Source organism: Gavialis gangeticus, unplaced genomic scaffold (assembly GCF_001723915.1).
Source record: "Gavialis gangeticus isolate Ggan-Ray unplaced genomic scaffold, GavGan_comp1, whole genome shotgun sequence".
In the NCBI taxonomy this organism is placed as follows: domain Eukaryota; kingdom Metazoa; phylum Chordata; order Crocodylia; family Gavialidae; genus Gavialis; species Gavialis gangeticus.
Window position 1 is genome coordinate 9,712,028 of NW_017729025.1, and position 20,230 is coordinate 9,732,257.

General features: G+C 44.1%; 1 protein-coding gene across 1 annotated transcript in view; it reads right to left on the reverse strand.

Moving 5' to 3' along the window:
* The window catches only part of MNAT1 (MNAT1, CDK activating kinase assembly factor), a 215,422-nt gene that overhangs the window by 138,622 nt on the left and 56,570 nt on the right, over positions 1 to 20,230 (reverse strand). The window contains exons 2-3 of the mRNA XM_019518377.1: positions 9,941 to 10,093; positions 8,403 to 8,476 (exon numbers count right to left, since the gene is read on the reverse strand). Coding sequence (XP_019373922.1) covers positions 8,403 to 8,476; positions 9,941 to 10,093 — 227 coding nt within the window. The remainder of the gene's footprint in view (positions 1 to 8,402; positions 8,477 to 9,940; positions 10,094 to 20,230) is intronic.

Below are 20,230 nucleotides of genomic sequence, written 5' to 3' on the forward strand. Positions count from 1 at the left end.
CTAATTTCCACCTTTTTACATTCTCACTGACATCGTGTTACACTTCTAGCTTCTTTCATTCCTTGGAGTCTCAAAACTGCAGAGACTGCCTATGCCCGACAAAGGGCGACTGCACCCAAAAGCTCGCAAAGAACTTTTTTCCAACTACTCAGTTGGTCTAATAAAAGGTATCACATCTACCCAAAGAAACATGCCCGCTTAGAGAACAGGGACACACTTAAACTTAATGCATTAGCCCCACTTCCTGAAAGGCTTGCTAATTCCATCAGTCCCCTTTATAAAAATCACTCATGTAGCATCAATAAAGTGTGACAAATATTTGTAGCTGCCTAGAGCATTTTGGAAAAATTGCAGCAGAATTTACAGGAGCCCTGGGGCTACTTTGCCATCAAAAGCACTTGAATATTCATCAGTCAGCTATGGGAATCTGTAATCCTTTTCACTGCACAAAAGTGAGGCTGAACATGATGAAGAGGCAATGAAGTGCCAGTTCACAGTCACCAAACAGTGTTTTCTCTTACAAGTAAAGACAAGTATCAAAGGATTTTCCTTTTACTTCCAAAACTGCTGAGTCCCCTCTGTCCCCAGCTAACCTGGGGAAGTCATGTCAAAAGCAGGATGTCTTGGGCAGGGGTAGGCACAATGGCAGACCCAGGCAGCAGCTGGACTCCATTTTTCAGCAGCCCCTTCCTGTGTCATTACAGCCAGTTTCCATGGAGACCCCAGGAGCAGCAGGGCCATGACAGCAGGGGGCCAGGGCTTCCATGGAGACCGGCCCAAGCAGTGCTGGTAGGATGTGCAGCTGGGCAAGGAGCTGCTCCAGGGCTGGGGCTGGGATTTTGCAGCGGTGACAGCATGGTCCAGAGCCAGGGCACAGCTGCAGCCTGCACACCCCAGGCACACCCTGGATCACAGCTCTGCCCCGGCTCTGACTGGCGCCATCACCACCGCAAGAGCCCAGCTCCACCCCTGGAGCAACACCCTGCTTGGGCCGGTCTCCATGGAAACCCTTGCCCCACCACTCCTGTAATCTCCATGGAAACCAGCTGCAGCTATGCTGGCAGGGTCTGCTGGGAAATAGAGTCCATTTTGGGCCCAACCTGGCCTGTGGGCCCAACTTTGCCCATCCCTGGTCTTGGGACTTAGACACTCGAGCAGGATTTCAGAATCTGGTTTAATTTCTACATCTGCCACTGACTGTGTACTTCATCTTGGGCAAACCCACTGTCTTTCTGTGCTATAGTTCACCCCACTATAAAAATGGGGAAACACATGTTGTCTGTTTGGTCTTTTTAGATGTTAATTTTTTAGGGTAGCAAGCATCTTATATTTTCGCTATGCGCTACATCTAGCAAAATGGGAACTTCATGTCAGCTGGGATTTCTCAGCAGCGATTCAGTATAAAAGAACAGAGAGAGAACATCTCTACCTTTGAAAGTTGGGCCCCATGTTTTTTTTGTGGCAAGTTGTTCAACATGGACACCTATTTTTTGTACTGTCACTTATCTCCTATTATCCTACATTAAATCACACTGAAGTATTGGAATAGTAAATAAAATACTCTAGCAACACCTATTTTATTGCAGCTATATTTCTACAAGAAAACCAGTTCTTTTGGTCTTGATTTGACCTCCAGCTTTCTAACACCTATAAGTCCCAATTCACATGCTGTTAAATATTTGAGCCCTGCAACTGAGAAGAACTGTCATATGAAAATACTGGCATGCAGTCCTGCATTTCAGATCAGATCCCGCAGTGACAGCAGCTGCGCATGAATGTCAGCACTTCCTACAATTTAAATCCACGTACCAGCCCTTGATGACAAAGAAAGAAAAAAATAGAACGCGAGATGCTGGCTACCAGGATGCTTTGGTACCACTCGTGGCATGAATGGAAGTACACGAGCAATCAAACACCTTGGGTCATCAACGCATCACAGACAGTCCCACCCAATTCTGCTCCTCTCTATAAATTCATTTCCTGAATTTTTAGACTGCTTTTTTTTTAAACAGATGTTTTCGTTTTAGGAAAAAAAAGCTAAGCGGGTCCTAATCAATGTTGGTAAACTGTATTTCTGTACGGTAAAGTACTCACTGGGAAGAGGAGGAAGAAATTTAAAAATAATTATAGAGATTCCTAGTTTTATCAGTTCTGCTTACAACATTTGGTTTATCTTACTTTGCACAAAGCAAAGGCTCGTGTTGATGAAATCTAAATGCAAGCTTCTTTTGGGTAGCTTTGGACATCATTCATGTGTACCCTGAAAACCCTTCCTAGTGTGTAGGCTTAACTTACGCTCTGCAGGGAGTAGAGGAGAGAAACAGAGAAAAGATACAGGTTTTCTTTCTGCTTCCCCAGCAAGTGCTCACACCAGGTTTCAGAAGAGCTGCACTTAGCTATCAGCTCCATGTCTCCGCAGAAACGTCTCTGGGCTCGGTGCTGGTTCCCCCTCCCCGAAGCCGTCAGGGAGAGGGAGGAAGGAAGAAAGAAACGTCACAGCAGACACGAGACACAACAGGTGGGCAGGCCTGGGTAGCGAAGAGAAACACTTCCTGGTCCTATCATTACCCTGCAACAGCTGTCCCTTAACCCATGGACCTATTGCCTCAAGTTTTAAGGCAGTGAAGAGTCAGATTTAATGAGAATGCCTAAGGCACAGCTGTTTTCATACAAAAGGCAGGGTCAGAAAAATGACTCCTAGCACAAACAACCTATGCTGGCAAGCAGGCAAGCTGAAATTTTGGATCTGTGGTCCTTGTTGGCCTGCATCTAGCCAGCCTGATTAAATATCATATCCACACATGTCCATATTCTAAACCACTTCCTAAGTCAACATGATATTGCTGTATCAATTACAACTGAACCTTTCAACCAGGAAGGCTGAGTTTGTGAGGGCAGTTGGGCATTAACCATAATTAACAGACTACCCCTTGGTTTGTTAATCACCTGATATTCAGGGATTGGTGAAAATCAGTCATACAGTAATGGCAATATCACAACTCTGAACTTTTAATATGTGGGACCAGTGTACTGATGTTGAGCCAAATTCTTTTGACCTTCAACTGAAATCCAGGATGGAGATGTACTCAGTTACCATCTGCAGAATTTGGCTGGGGGGTGCTGCTGGAGTGGTTTCCAACACTGTTATTTTCCTTCAGGTGTTAACATTTTGCTGTGAAAATAAAATATATCGAGCAACATGGAAAGAGTTACAAAAGAAAAAGATTCTTATACTCCACCTCCCTAATAGCAATCATCCATAAAAATCTGAATAGGACTAAGAAAGCAGATGGCTGTCCTGAAAAGAGTCCAAAGCCAGTCTTATTTCTGTCCATGGTGAAACACAGCATTAGCCGATATAACAGGCCTGAAACCCTTCAGAGAAAAGAAACAGAGGCAGTTTTGTATGCGACATGTCTTTATCCATCTCGCACTGGTTGGCTCAGAAATTAATCTGCCTTTAGATTTTTGTTGAAATACAACAGGAAGACGACTGTTTTCTCCAAGATGTCTAATTCTATTTTGATAAAAACCCACGCTTTCTGAAACCCAGCTTTTACAGCAAAATTCACACTATTTTTAAAAATAACTGCTCACTGCATAATCATATAGCAAATGGAAAAGTAATTTCCCAGTTATTATGGAGGTAGGAATGAACCACTGAGATCCACTTTAGGGTCACATGGAGCAATCATTTCTCAGGGAAACCAGCAATGCTGATAGCAAAGAAGTCCATTTCTGGTGTTTAAATCAGCTTTATCAAATCTCCTACCTTCTCTTTGAGGGACAGTAGCCTTGGACTGGAAAGAGCTATCAAAAGGTTCTCTTCCTACCAACTATTTTTTCTAGCATGGCTGGCAACAGAAACACACAAAAAGTATTTATATTCAAAAATATACAGGGAGACTAGCTGACAACTGATAGCAGCCTGAGTAGTAGGAGATTGGATGTGTTGATCCAGAGCATCCTTTCCTGTCCTACACATGTAGTTCAAAGTCACTGGCCCATACCTAGACCCCTTCCAAAAATTGTGCCCCTTATCCTGGGATATAAGAAGTTCCCACTGAAGCAGAGCAAAATGGTCACATATGGATCACCCTGTTTGGGATTCCCCAGTCCACACGCCCAGTAATTCCATAGGGGAAACGCAGGGGTCCATGACTTCAGAAAGAGGAAAACAATTATGCCGAATTAATTAAAACTAAGCTACTGATATGACCATTTCAAACTTTACACAACTAAAGGAGCCTGTCTTACAGAGGACAAACCACCCGGACAATAAGGCAGTCAATGCACTTTATACTTTAGCATGAACTCTGCTATGAGCTGGGATGCTGTCAAGCTTTTCTTCTCTACTTCCTAATGAGATGAAAATGGATTTCTTGTGCTGCCTTAGCAATAAACCAAAAAAGGTCAATGGCTATTTCTCCTCAATGTTGGCACTTTCCTAATATTCTGGTCCATTAATTAGCCAACAACAGTTCAAAAAAAGGACTGTAAATAATCATCCTGCAGCACACATTATAGACAGGACATAGAGTTTAATGTGGACATTAGTGGTACAAGCCAGCTGAAATTCTGATTTAAAATAAAAAATCAAAACTTACCAGTGCTAGTTCATCATTAACACTATGTTTTCTACCTCACTATTTACGACAGCTGCTTCTCAGCTATAATCTTCACAACACCCATGGCCTCTCTGAGGCTCAAAATGGCTTAGAGCTCCAGACTGCCAAATTCCCCCCCACAACCTCAAAAGCAACACTGAAGTCAGCATCGTATGAAGATGCTGAAATGTCCCATCACCTCTGTCTCCACCCCCTTCAAGAGGAAAAGTAAAAAGAAATCAATGCTCAAGCTTGGAAAACCTGAATAAGAGGTTGGCAATTATAGATGTTTGTTCTCCGCTCTATTTTTGTGGAAGAAGAATTTTTAAAAGTAGCATAGCGTTGAATGATTTTTAATTAATCACCTCCATCAGGTCAAATAAGGGACATTCAGACTGGAGCAGGTGGGGGAACCCAAACTGGTTTTTTCTTCATATTTCGAGAAAGCTGCACATATCTTCTGAGTGGTTCCCTTTGTAAACAAAATTGGTGAGATCCACTGAGGAAGCAAATGGGTACAAATTGTCCATATGAAATAAGTGTTTCCTGGCTCAATATTTTTGGCCGGAGCAATGAGTCCAGCACAAAAGGCTTTGAAAAGTAGCAAAGGATGAGAAAAAACACAAGGTACGTGCACAGTCGCAACCCTGTCCAACTTGAATATACTGAATGTTTTAAAATAGTGGTAATTACTGCTAACCCATTGTACTGTCGTAATGCCTCAAGGCCCCAGGCAGGGATCAGGGGCACTTTGTGCCAAGCACTGCATACATGCATCATAAAAAGGCAGTCCTTCTCTCCAAAGGTGTACAATCTAAGTTAAAAAAATAAAATGAAGAGGAGGCATTGGAGGAAGAATAAGAGGAGACTATACATGTGAGCTTGCCGAGGTGTACTTTAGTGGTTTTCACGGCCAAAGCTACTAGCAAAGGCATTAGGCACAAAGCTATCCCACAGATTTCAATAAGCTTTGCATACCCCTAGCTCTGGGGCAGAACACACTCTGTTCACTTTTTCCTGGTTTAATGACAATGAGCTGTTTACAGCGTTCTAAAAACTGCCAAACTGATTTTTTTTTCCTGGGGAATTTATTTTTAAATGTGGTTTCTATTTGAGACCTGGGAGAACACATTTTAGCCCAGAGCATTCTTTAATGGCTGCATTCTCAAACACTTCAAAATGTGGGGGTTTTTGGTAATGGAAATACTAACAGGTAACTACTGAAATGCTTACTTGTTTCTTTTTTTTTCCCCTTAGTGTCACCCACGACTCTTTCCTTTACACAAAATAATACTCTAAGCATTGTAGGTCTGACGTAAACGGGACCTGGATCTCTCAGATATGGTCAGAAACCACAATCTGTGAGAGAAGGCACTGCAGTTGATGCAGACAGCTGAGTTGGAGCTGCAATGGAAGTGCTTGGGAAACAGCAAGGAAGGTGTCGGGGATCGCAGTAAAGCACATTCCCGTATGTTTTACATCCTTTGTTCTATAAATCATTTTTTTATTTTAGCCTTTACTGCAGTGTTATTTTTAAACTGTGAACCGAGAGCAAGGTGGACCTGGACTTCATGCTGATTTTGGATACCCTTAATAATAAATTAAAACTCCCAAAGAACAATCATTTTCTGGTTCTGCACCCACCAGATTCATAATCTGTTTGCTGTCGGTCACCATTAGATAGTGCCACGTGTCAGAGACCAGCAGATCACAGCTTTGGCCTTCATGTCTACATGCAGCATGATTTTTCTGTCTGGCAGCCTGATTTCTCATCTGTCATGCAACAGCACAAATGGACTGGAGACATATTAATGCAAGTATTTTTTGTAATACGCAAATGTGAACTAGACATCTCTCAAGATTTGTTTTTTGAACACATAGATTGGTTACGCTATGCTCATCAGTCAAGGAGAATGCTATTACAGTTGCAGAGTCAGAAGGGGACCTGCTGTCTTTATTTGCTAGACAGCTGGAAAACTGAACTTACCAGCAGAAAGGCGGTTATGAGACTGAGAGGGGGTCATGAAGGCATGTCCAAATGCAACATCCAAGTGAGAAACCTTGTCACTTTGGAAAGAGGAACAAGGATGAGCTTTCTACTACCACGGTGCCCCAAGCTTTCAGCTGGCGAGGCACATCATCAATGTGAAATCCTGACCCCACCGCTGCTGGAAAGGAGAGGGAACTGTCTGCCTGCCACACAAGGGGAGGGGAAGTTATGGAGTCCTCCATTATCCTAGCCCTTCCAGTATTTTGAGTTTTCTTCTTCAGGGACTAACTCCAGTGCCTGCCACTAATGTTGCTTTCCTCAGTTTTTCTGGGGGAAAGCTGGCAGGGAAAAGGATCATTCTTCGTTTTGTTCTGCTGCTGCTGCTAAGCAAAGCTACTAGCAGCAGTGCAGGGACTGTTTGGTAGTTTAACCACAAGAGGCAGAAACTCAAATAAAGGACTAAATAAAGGACTAAAGTCTGTACTAACTGATGGTGCACAAGCTGAGCTTTCCACATATCTGAAGCAGACATTGCAAACCCTACTAACAGATATAGAAGCGTATAGTAAATGCTATTAAGCTTTTTTTTTTTTTTTTAAACACCCTCCGCAACCACCGCTTTTCATGAAGCACAGAACAGACTGCATTCAAAAGCTTGCCTAACTCTATCCCAACCATGCAGCTAGTCCAATAAAAGGGTATCACTCACTGCACTCCTTGCTTCGTGCTTGTTCCTGGGCCATCAAGGCTATAACACCGCTCCAACTTCTTGCCAGACATTTTTAAGAGTTTGGCCAAGCTGCTAGTATATCCCACTCTTCTACAAACTCAAACCACACCTCCTTTCTGCTGCTCACGGATGTCGTGGCCTTCAGGACTGCGTCTGGAAGCTCCAGCCACGTACCTCTGCTCTCCAGCCTCAGGCGTTTGATGGCAACACCAGCCCAACACATTTTTGATAGCTGCAAAGAGGTATAGGATGCAATTCTCTAAACCACCGTAAGTTCAGCACAGAACGACCAGGGTTTTTCTCGTACCACCTTGTTTTCTTTCAAGCCCCATTCGCTGCCTGCCCTGAAGAGCCTGAACCAGCTTCTCTCCTTCAAAACCGAAACAAACCTCAACAACTCATAAAAGCAAATAAAAATCTGCAAGTCTGTGAGCAGGTCCCTATTTCCACACAGACTCCACCAACCCTCCATAAATCTCAAGTGACGCTGAATGAGTGGGGCATGAACTAAGGCAAGCATAGTCTCCTCCTAATGGGCCAAGCTTTGCTTCAGCAAATATAAGGAAAAAAGGTCAGCGTCTGCTCTTAAACTTCCTCTCCTGTGTAGCAACATGAAATGCTGCCACAGTGGTATGTAAGGTCATTGGCTTCAAAGCAGCTTCCAACTACTGTACTCACAGAAGCAAAATGATGAAAGACACCATATGGCTTCTGTCATGGTAGATAAAGCTAATGGAGGCATAAAATGAGAATTTAAATTTTCCTTGTTCTTTGTTTAATCTCTCCCAATGCAGCACCAATGGCCTCTGAGCCTTTCCTCTCCAGCTATGAAGGACCACTCCCCCTCCACAACTCATTTTCTTCTCTGGCAGACAAAGTGTTCAACTTAACCATTCTCTCCAATCGGACAAATATGATTAAAAATGTAAAGCAAAAGTAATTAGATAAACATCAGATACCGTGATAAACCCTATTAAAGAAACTCAGCTTTGATACTGTAGGCAGTCAAATGGGAAGATAAAAGCCTATAGTCTCATGAGCACATCACATCAAAAATGCAAGCATTAAGACTTACCAATTTCTTCTACTTCTTCCAGGAAATCATTATATTCCCTTAGACTGGGAAAGTCGTCCTCCCTTTTATTGTATCTTTGAGAGAAGAGAAACAAGTGTGTGTCTAACGAACAGCAATGGGCTTCCTATTCAATATGCCTATGCATGTAAAAAGGGGCTCCTACATTTGATTATGCTTGACTCTTTATCGAGTGTTGCCTGGCCGTGTTTGTGGGGCTACAAGTGAGAAGAGGCAAACGCTAGAACGTACCAGGCCAGTTCCTCAAATCACTGCTAGCACTGAAAACCGTTTGAAAAAAAAGTGCAGGACACTTGGAGCACTTCCACTTCCCAAAGCAGCATGTTCGCTCTGGCAAAATTGTCTGTAATAATGGCAGGGGGGCAACAAACCTGCAGCCTTTAAAATGAGAGACAGAGGTCCCAAAAACCCCATTGCACCTTCTAAGAATGTGGAAGAAAAAGAAGAGGGCAGGGCTAATTCCAGTACAGACGGCTCTATTCTACCGATATAAAAACCCAGGCACTTCCAACTCCACCAAGAGCACCAGTCCTTGCTCTGTAAAGGGTTATGAGGTTAGTCTGCTCATTTAAGGCCTGATATAAAGCCACCTGGCATCAAGAAGACTCTTTTTTGTTAACTTCAACAGGCCTGGTATCAGACGTCAACAGGAACAGCATTCCACTTCAGAAGCAGACATTTCAGTACCTGCTTGAATGATCTTTCTATAATCCTTGCCTAGCTAATTTAATATTTTTAAGGTACCAAGAATCTGTAGAAGCAACCATTTTAATGCAGGTGTCCATATTATTAAATTATACCTCGGATGGACTTAGACTTTTAGACTGAAAACCCCTTCATCCCAGCAACCTCAAAGCTGACTGGTTTGGTCAGCACAGCTGGGTTACAAACTCTCTCAGAGATGAATTTTCTTTTCTGGTGGATGCCAGAGAGGGTAAGGAATAAGGGATAGATCATGCTAGATAAAGCTGGTATGATGATCTTTCTAAAGCATCCATCCCTGCCACTGTTGGAGACATGATACTGAGCTAGATGGGCTACTGGTCTGACCCAGTTCTCTGCTTTCTATACCAGGAAGCAAGGTGTTCAGGCACTCCTATCATAACTTCTGTACTCAGAAGGCCTCACTTCTCCCTCACTCTGGCTCAAAGGACAGGTCCTGATGGAACGATACACAAGGCCTTCTGTTCCTTGATCCATCCATACGTGGGAAGGCAAGGCAACTCCTGTCCTCATGCTCTAGAGCCAGCTCCATTTGGAAGATAAAACTTCCCTAGGAAGCTGAGCATCACACTTCCACATTGCAAAGTAGAGCCCTGGCTAAGCAAGTAAGAATATTTTCAGGTTTCCTCATATGGTCAACAAGTCAGGCCCCGCTATATCCTTCAGAATAAAGACATTCTGCTCTCTACATCTTTCCCCTCTTTCCTTCTACTCCCCCAACAAAGCTAAATTCATTTTTGAAGCTGGAAACACCACAAGCCCATTTGACTGTTGTTTCTTAAGCTAGTGACACTCACATTTTCAGCACTTTCTTCCGAATGTCGACCTCCTTGTCCACAGTGGGGTCTTCAAAGAGCTGCACCCGGAAGTTGCTCTTCCGCAGCGGGGTCTCACACTCCTGGCAGTTTCCGGCCCCTCTGACAAACAGCAGCTCCACGCAGCTCTCACATCTACCGGAGAGAGAACCGAGTGAAAGACAGCTTGATGCAACACCAACCGAAACAGTCTTTTCTCCTGCTTATTATTACTTCCACACTGTTTTTAATTTAGCGTGAAAGGGTGAGAGTTAGCAAATACATCAGTGCCTTTCATGAACACAGTGTGACGTCACTGGAGACTTTCCATTGGAAGTGCACAACTATACCAACACTGGCTACCAACACTGCCTTGCTATGGCCTAAGAAAGCTACTTCTACAGTTGAGATGCATTTATTATCCAGAATTAAACCTCTTGGTCTCGCTACTGAGGCTGAAAGCTTAGGATAAACACGATGATGTTTTGTGGATATTTGGTTATGCCAAACTCAACTGATATCACCGCATTCAATTCATATAAGCGTATCACCCTCCGGACCCATGGAGCAGTAACTCACTGCACAAGAAGTCCCACTGATTTCAGTGCTACTATTCATGTACTAACCAGCACATGGGTAGTGCAATCCAGGTGAAAGTCTGCCATGCAAAAAGCAGTTGTTGTCATTGCAACCATGAGCTGGAGTCAAACTAGGACTGACCAAATTTCAGAGATTCTGTGTCCTTTTATTACCAAGAGCCAGTGTTAAATAACCCCCTTACTTTTTCTGCTAACGTTTTCAGGACAATGCACATAAAATGCACTTTATGAGGCTGTATAAATGACTCGACACCCCCCCCCAAAAAAAATTCTAATTTATTTTTTCTAACTTAATGAAAATCTTAGACTTCAGCCGTCACTTGTTAAATGTCAGCTAACATTTAACAACAAAGGAAGCGCACACACGTACAAACACAAAAACCAATACAAAAAAGATAAATCAAGAAGTATCTGGGTAGTAATACCATGCAAAATACAAGCATAGGGCAACACCTGCTGCAGTCATTTCCTATTGTTGAGAGGGGACCTATTTATATCTTTGGTACATTAAAGACGTAATGAGTTGTACAATGGCCAAGCTGCCCTCTCTCTTCATAAGTTCAATATACCAGACAAATTATTACGGAGAAATAATATTGAAACAGTTGAAGGATCCCAAAACAAAACCTCCAACCAGTTGACCTCCTCTTGATCAGACTGGTGCCATTTACTTACAGAGGCAGAGCTGACTAGTTTGACTCAGCCTTTGTCTTCAAGTATGAAAAGCGCAGGACAGTGCAAATGTATGTTATGATAAAACCAGAGCAATTTTTTACAGGCACACTTACAATCTCACTATGCATCTGAGAACACTGCCTGCCTCTAAAAAAAGAAAAAAAAGACAAACTTTTCATTTACTTAGATGTCTTTTCCCCATAATTCTTCTATTTTAGAAACATCTGTTATAATGGCATTTAACAGAATTCATCAGGAAAGATGGGGAACCAAGCATGTTAACAGATCAGGCCAAAACAACTGAAGCATGTCAATTCAAAAATTACACTTCTTTCTAGTCTGGTTTTTACCTTCTCTTGCTTACAAAAAAAATGTAGCTGGGAAATTAGAGGTGCTTGCAACCTCTCTTTTTTTTGTACTAGTTTACTTTTTGTACATGACAGACATGTTTCCTTGATTCCACTGTGGATCTCCAAACATGCAGTTGGAAGAAAAGGTAAGAAAAAGGACAGAAAATTTTAAACGAAAGGAAGTAGGCTTGTAAAGCTATAGAAACTTGGCAGATGGACTCAGATGCAGGTGTTTCTATTCTAGTATTGCCCAAAGCTCACAAGTGAACAGGGGTCCACTGATACGCTCTGTGTGTACCCTATGCACACACACCTACATACGCTTGTAGGTGAAGTTACTGCTATTTGTCATTCCTGTAAATAGAGCAGATTTCAAGTTCAACACCAGGTCTGACTCTGCAATCCATTTCTACTTATGACAGCACTTAAGCAAGTGCTCCAGGCCTTTCCCAAACTGGGGTTGGTGTAAGGCTGGAAGATATCCATCTATACAAAAGGGTGTCACGATGCATCATGCTAGGAATTTGATCTCAGGTGGCCAAGCTCCTTCTCACTCATTCAGCAAACTCTTCCCTGTTGAATATAATTAACTCGCTTTGAATTGGTTGGGAACTACATGTGAGAAGAGGTAAATCTCTTTCCCAAAAGCTGGATCTTGCTACTGGAGAGAATGAACACAGGACAGAAACCCAAGCAGCCTTCCTGCAAGGAGATCTGCCATCCCCACCCCCAAGAGAAGGAACGGTCTGGCTTCCTTCCTTATGACCACTATGATCACACATTTCAAAAATATTCCTGTCCTGTTAAAAAAAAAGAAAAAAAAGCCATTTGAAATCCCGTCTGACTGGTTCTCTTTAAGCTCTCTGGGCACTGCTAAATTCAAAGCATGAGCTTACAACAGGAGGACACATTGCATTAGAGGGACTGCTGCTTACATTATGGGAGCATACAAAAGATCCCAATCCTGCTTGGGGCCCTATTGTATTCAGTGCAATATTTGCAGACCAGGGCAACACTGTACTTGCACCAAGCAGTTTGCAATCTCAGACCTTGATCCTGCCAACATGCAGGCAGATTGCTGGGCCCACAGAGAAGTCCACTGATGCCAGTGGTGATTTGTACAGGCCCAGGCATTGCACATTGAGTGCCACTCCTGAGCGAGCCCTACAGAGTTATTTTAGGCCTGGATCTTGCACAGGGATTCAGACAATCTGTCACACGCCAATCGAACAGCAGTCCACCCCTTACATGTCAACTTTTTGACAACTCCATTCAGCCACCTGGGCCTTCATGTCCCACTGCCACTTGTTAGATATACTCAGTTAACCCAAGATGGGTCTGTTTGGCCCAAACCGAACAAAAGCACATGCATCACACCCGCTGAAGTCAATGGGACTGAAGACAATGCTTAATTGCTTTGCTCAGTTGGGGCCTTTGCCATGGTTTTGTTTATGGGAGCAAACACAGTGTAATGATTGATAACGAACACTGCCATGTAAATCGGGACCTTGTGTTTATGTGGGCCAGGGTCTAGGTCCCACTGAAGTCAATGGCATAACTTGGCGATTTCAGTGGCAATAAAATCTTTTATAAGGACTCACTTGGCCAGTAACATGTGATGACTAAGTCTGTATGAAACTTAGCTCCCATCTTAGTATAGCTCTTCCCAAATAAAACCATGCATTACCCATAGCAGAGCTGTCCAACTTCTAAGCCCCGGGGGCCACATACCATGTGGGTTACATAAGGGAAGGCATGGGTCACTGGGCTGCAAGCCGTATGGACACTCCTCCCCATGCCCACACATACACTTTTGCACCCATGCTGTGCAACAGTGAGGATTTCCTTCCCCTGTATGGCCCGAATCCTCCTCTCATCCCCTGACATCCCTTAGCCCTTGACTCACCCTCAGCCCCATGCACAGCATGCCCCACTGCCCCAATCCCTGGAGCAGAGGCAGCAAGTGGCAGCCCAAAGACGGAGGGGGGCGCATCTGGCTAGTGTTGCAGCCACAGCAATTGGGGAGGGGGTGAGGCAGCTGGGCAGGAACTTGGGGGCCACAAATTAAACCTTTGTGGACTACAGAGCTACAGGCCAGCAGTTGGGCAGCTCCGACTCAGAGCACCATATCCACTCACTGAAATTAATTTTTTGCTCACTATGTTTGTATTTCAACTGGAGGACAAATCCAACAGGATACTCCCAAATAAGAGAGAAGGCCCGAAAAAAAACTTCCTATCCAATCAAAAAGGACCAAAATTCTCATTTTACAAGGTCAGAAGACTGAACTTTCATTTAATCACATTTGTGAACACAGGCAAGATCTGCTAATATTTTTTTCTTCCATTTGCTATCTGCCATTACTTGAACATTAACCGAATGCCTTCAATCCCCAGGCTAGAAAGACAAAGCACATTTTTGAGGAAAGCAAATGACGGGACAGCTAAAGTGTATTTTAGCACTGTGAAGGTATGAATAATACCATTTAACCATCTAACTATTTAGAGGGAGAGGTGAAAATGAGGCACCATGTTAAAAGATGCCCCCAGGGTGCTTCAAAACACTTTACAAGTTGACATGCTTCTTTATGAGAGCATGAAATATTTTATAAAATAAACTCTATAGGCTGGATTTAGGCATTTAATTTGGGCAAAACATCTTCAAAGGGTAAAAGCTTCATCCTGATCCTATGTGCCATGCTCCCCTGTGGATCTGGGAAGGCCAAGGGCATAAGAGATGCAGCCCCTTCAACATGATGGCCATGTTAAAAGGAATGGCAGCACTTCATGGTTTCATGGTGCTGGATGTTGCTTGAGCTCTGCAGCCTGAAAGAAAGGCTCTCTCTGAAAGCAGGAGTGCAAGAAGTGCTCTCTTTTTAATGAAATCTTCGATTCTGCTGAGGACAGCAAAAATCTGCAGGAGCCTCAATACACGGTTGGTCATTACTCACTCCTACAAACGTTTATATGGTTTTGTTTTGGACTTCTCCACTCAGGTTATTTTTAGTATAAGATGTACTTATTCAAGAGAAAGAATATCAACAAATATTTAACTCTCTCTTTTCTGGGATTTTTAACCAAGATTTTTTCTATGGTTGAAAGCAGTGTGCATTGCACCTACGATCTAGCCTGTCTAGCTGTAGAAGAATCAATTTAGATTAAACAGAAGAGACAGGAACATTTATCTTTAAAAAAAAAAATCAAAGCGAAACCAAGTTGGATCAAAACAAAAAGAGGAAAAAGATTTGTCTCTTGTTTTCACTTGTCTCTGCATTTCTGGTCTTTGGCTGGAAGCAGAGACACCAACACAGGGACAGAAAAAGGAGATTCTGTTATACTGGCGAATGGGAAAGTTAACACATTTGTATGAATGCCTGATTTAGCAAGTTTGGGTTTAGTTTTCCTGTTCTTATTTCCACACCAAAGCCATTTCTAAGAAAGCCGATTGCTTCTTTGTGCAGCCTGGGTTACAAAGAGCGGCTAATGAGACTCTTGAGTTCTGGACAAGAACGACGGATGTGGACCAAGCAGCTGCCAAAGCTGTGTTTATGCCACAACGGTCGTGCGTCGGTAACAGCCGCTCACGCCCAGACCTGAGCCTGCTCCGCACAAATGGCTGGGAAGGGACTGGTTATTAGCAATTGGGTTTTTTGAGACTGCTGAGCCTGGTCCAGGGTACAAACCAGGCTGTAAGGTGCAGGTGATGAGGCTGCGGCAGCTTGGCCCTATCTGGATCCAGGGGCTCGTGGGATTTGGGTCGTGGAAGAAATAAGCTGCCGTGTTGTGGAACGTGGATCACAAATGGCTGCAGGCGGGGAAGCAGTTGGGTAATGGACCTAGTGCTCCTTGCAAGGTAGACACCTGTCTGGGCAAGGAAGAGCTTTCTTCAAGGTGGAACAGCGCTTCTTCCCATCCTGCTCCGCTAGGAAACACAACTGCAATGGCCTACATAGCGCATGGTGCCCTGAAGTGCCACTTCCCCGCCCCATAGGCATGGAGCATTTCTTCCTCTCCTCCCTCCATCTTGCCTCTGTCCAGATTCGACCGGGTCCACAAAAGGCCGAACTGCAGGGATCTCATTCAGTAGAAGAGCCATTTGGTGACCATTTCCATGCAACTGGCCCAGCGCTCCTCCACAGCATCTGTCTTTGGCAAAGAAAAGCAATTTGCACTGGGAGTTCACACGTACTCTGAGGCACAGTCATGAAGCTAGCAACCTCACATCAGGTTTTGGCTGCAATCATAATCCTGCTCTAGCATAAATACAGGAGCTGATGTCAGTGCACTGAACTCTCTCTACAGCTACCTTCTGCTGTCCGCACCTCTCCCCTCTCCTGTCCTCAGCAATAAACAGTCTCATACAGAGATACAGCGAGAGAGAGAGCGTGAGCAAGCGAGAGAGCACTTCTGCAAACATAAAAAACTGCATATCCTCCTAGACTGCTAGAGATCTTTTCCTGCTTTAAAAGAAAACAAACGAAGGTCCTTTCTCCAGATCTGTATTATGTCAGTCTCAGCCTCATCTGCCAAGCTGTTTAGCATAAGAAGAGTCCAAAGATAGTTAACTTTCTTTAGGTGGAAAAAAAAAAAGACAGATACACTTTCATTTAACTATCTGCTCTGTTAAACTATCCCTGAATTGTCCCATTAAAAAGGAGAGACAAAATGAATTCAATTATCCATAAATTATATGACTCCCTTCAGCTACAGTTAAAGCCCTTGTCTTTAACCTGTCTGCTTACTCTGATTATTCTGCAAACCCACTCATCTCTGATTTATGGCACAGAAAAGACAGACTGGTCGGTGCTGACAGCAGTCCAGCCTACTCACTGGTGATTTAAGTAATTCATGATACATGAATTGTATTAATTATAGCAGAAACATTTGCACCATTCGTTGTGCATTTCCATTATTTGCAACAGCTTGAGCTCTGCCGTAACCGCTATGGGTTGAAACCCGGCTCATGCTTTCTCAGCACACTTTTAAGTCACTTTTTTTTTTATGCAGAATGAGAAAAGGATCCTTTAGGGTTATTAATTAGACAGGGAAATGAAGAAGGAATATGCTGTTCTTATAAGTGTCAGCTAAACAACTGCTCCTAATGAGTTGTTGCTGTCCAGCCAATTAGGCCAATAACCTGAAAACTAGGTATAATTTGTGCAACAGATTGCAGCGTCCCGAAGTGCTGCTCTATCACTTGAGGCAAAGTGTGCTCACTTGATAGGCCACAGCAATGCAAAAGAAGCTGTTACGGCATCAGGAAATCAGTACTTTCACAATAATGAAGTATGGCAGAATACATGAAGAATTTACCCAATGCACTAGAATAACTACTTCAAATCCATTACAGTCTACTGGGCAAATACATGTGCTAAAATAACTACTTAAGTAAATAACCCTTTAGTACACTTTGTTAATCTTGAATAAGGATCTTGGCAAGTTTTTAGTGTGCTTTGTGAACTCCATCAAATCCATTACTCAAGAAATCCACCTGCCTACGATAGCTGAAAGCTAAATTACCTATCAGGACAACCAGTGAGAATTAGTAGCTGTTCACAAAACAAGTGGTGATGTTGTCACAGCACAGGGAAATGAAAGAAGCAGGATTTGTAAAGTGATGCCAACTTTTTTTTTTATGAGATGAAAGCTATATAAAAGTATATGTGCTCACCTCACAAATTGTCCTCTTCTACACAACTGAAATTGTAACCATTTTCAGTTATACAATTCTCCACTCTTATCCTCAAGCCCACTCCTCAGCTTCCTGAAATATCCTGCAAGCCAAGTATTGTCCATGGGTGCTTGCTAGCCAAGACAAACACACATATCATTAACAAGTTCAAGATAGTGTGTAAAGCTTCTAATGCAAGAGATGTCCTCTCCTCAGCCACATACTGCAGGAGAAACTCCCACACTGTCCTCCAGGTCATTTGATCTTAAATCGCTCCTAAAGCTCATACAACAGTTTGCTCATTTATTCTGAGAACCGACTTGATCAGCTGCAGGATTCAGACATTTAAAAACCAGGGTTAAATAGTTAGAAAGACAATCATGAACTTGTCAGTTGGGAGACATGCTCAGCTTTAATAATCAGTTAAAAGTGAGGTCATTTCTTTGTCTTACTGCTTTTGGATTTTCCAACATTATTCACTACATCAAATGCATACGAAGGCAGGGAACTGGGAGCACACTGACAATTTATTTTTGCCCTGTGATGAAAATATTTCCCATCTCACTGGAGTTTCTTGAAAACTCAGAATTAGCTTCTTGTATAGTTCTTATGAGGATTATTTCTAGTCACTCCTGGCAGTGCTCGGGGGAACAGGGGCTCCCCCAATGCCTGCTGGTCCCCTCTGACTAGTTTGTAAACAGGTCACCAGATCCCCCTCAGCCTTCTCTTGTGGAGGCTGAACAGGTTCAGGTCCCGTCGCCTCTCCTCGTAGGACCTGCCCTGCTGCCCCCGGATCATGTGAGTGGCCTCCTCTGGACCCTCTCCATGCTGTCCGCATCCCTCCTGAATTGCGGCGCCCAGAACTGGACGCAGTACTCCAGCTGTGGCCTGACCAGTGCGGCATAGAGGTGGAGGATCACCTCCTTGGACCTGCTCGAGATGCATCCGTAGATGCACAACAAGGTGCGGTTGGCCTTCCTGACCGCCTCCCCACACTGCCGGCCCATGTTCATCTTGGCATCAATGACAACTCCAAGATCCTTTTCTGCCTCTGCACTGACGAGAAGGGAGTTCCCAGCCTGTAGGTATGGTGCTACTTCCTCCCCAGGTGCAGCACCTTGCACTTGTCAGTGTTGAATCCCCATCCTGTTCTCGTCCGCCCACTCCTGTAACCTGTCTAGGTCTGATTGTAGCCTGTTCCTCCCATCTAGCGTGCCCACATCCCCTCACATCTTAGTGTCATCAGCAAATTTGAACAGGTGCTTTTTAACCCCTCATCCAAGTCGCTGATGAAGACGTTGAGCAGTACAGGCCCGAGGACCGAGCCCTGGGGGACCCCACTGCCCACGTCCTTCCAGGTCAAAAATGACCCATCCACCACCACTCTCTGGGTGCGGCCCTCCAGCCAGTTGGCGACACATCTGACTGTGTAGGAGTCGACACCACAGTCCCCCAGTTTCTTAATGAGAACAGGGTGAGAGACAGTGTCAAAGGCCTTCCGAAAGTCCAGGAAGACTACTTCCCTCAATCTGCTGGCAACTCCTACCCATGCAGCCCAGGATGCTGTTAGCCTTCTTGGCACCAAGGGCATGCTGCTGGCTCATATTCAGCTCATCGTCCACTGTCACCCCCAAGGCCTTTTCTGCAGAGCTGCTGCCCAGCCAGCCAGCCCCAGCCTGTACTGGTGCATGGGAACATCTAGGTCAGATCTAGACTATTCCCCCATCAGTAGCCAAAGAATTACTGGTGACTTACCTAGTCTAAACACCACCATAGGTATCTGCACATGTTGTGGCAAACTAGCCACCTAAATCTGTGTCCCTCCTAAGTGCTTGCCAATTATTGGAGTCTCACTAAAGGACAGTAGAAAAAAATTACTATTATGCCAAAACATATGCACTCTTTTAAATACATCTGATACTACAGAATGGAAGGAAACAAGATAACTGTACAGGGCAGCATACTTTTTAAAACGGTATAAAATTTAAAAGATCCTAATATGCCTTTTTGTTTTCTTTTTTCCATACAGGTCAAGCAATTAGCATCTTCTACTAATTTGAAAAAGAAATATCTTAGCAAGAAGCCTACAGGAGTTGATGTGAATGTTTCTTTTCCCAAGGCAGCAGACACACTACCTTGAACTATAACATGTCAATACACAGGCCTGGTCAGGTCGGCACACGTACAGGAGGATGTGGGGATGATGGCTCTGTAAAAGGCATTCCCCTGCCCCTTCCCCCCGCCTCTAAATAAGATTTAAACTATTGCCCCAAAATGATTTTAGTGCTTCCACCATTGCTGTATTCCTAAGGTGACGGAAAGGGGAACCAAGCACTGCGGTCACTGATGAGCCCACGACACTTTTCACAATGCAAATTTTCCAGGCCAAAATCCCAGTGCCAGTAGTTACACATAACACCAGCGGACTAGGGTGTTTTTCAGTTCCTGTTCCACGCTGCTGTGCTGGATGGTTTCCCAACCCTCTGCTGGATTCACTATTGACGTGATCGGTTGCACATTAGAAGCAGGTAAAGTTATTGCTGTACGTGCACTATACAGGTCACCGGGTCAGTCACAGAAAATGAGGGTTGGACAGGACCTCAGGAGGTCACATCTAGTCCAACCCCCTGCTCAAAGCAGGACCAGCCCCAACTCGATCAGCCCACAGCCAAGGGTTTGTCTAGCCAGGTCTTAAAAACCTCCAAGCGTGGCGATTCCCCCACCTCTCTGGGTAGCCTGCTCCAGTCCTTTATCACCCTCCTGGTGAGAAAATTCCTCCTAATATCTAATCTAGGGTTACCATATTTCCACTTTCAAAAAAAAGGACACCTGTCGGGGGGGGGGGGTAATATGATTGGGGGGGTGCAGTGATATACCCCTGTCCCTCACTCCCAACCCACAGCCCCCGGCACTGCTTGTTCCCCACACTCCCGACCCACAGTCCCCTGCCCCCCTAGTGCCCCTCACTCCCAAGCCACAGTCCCCCCAGCCCTGCCGGT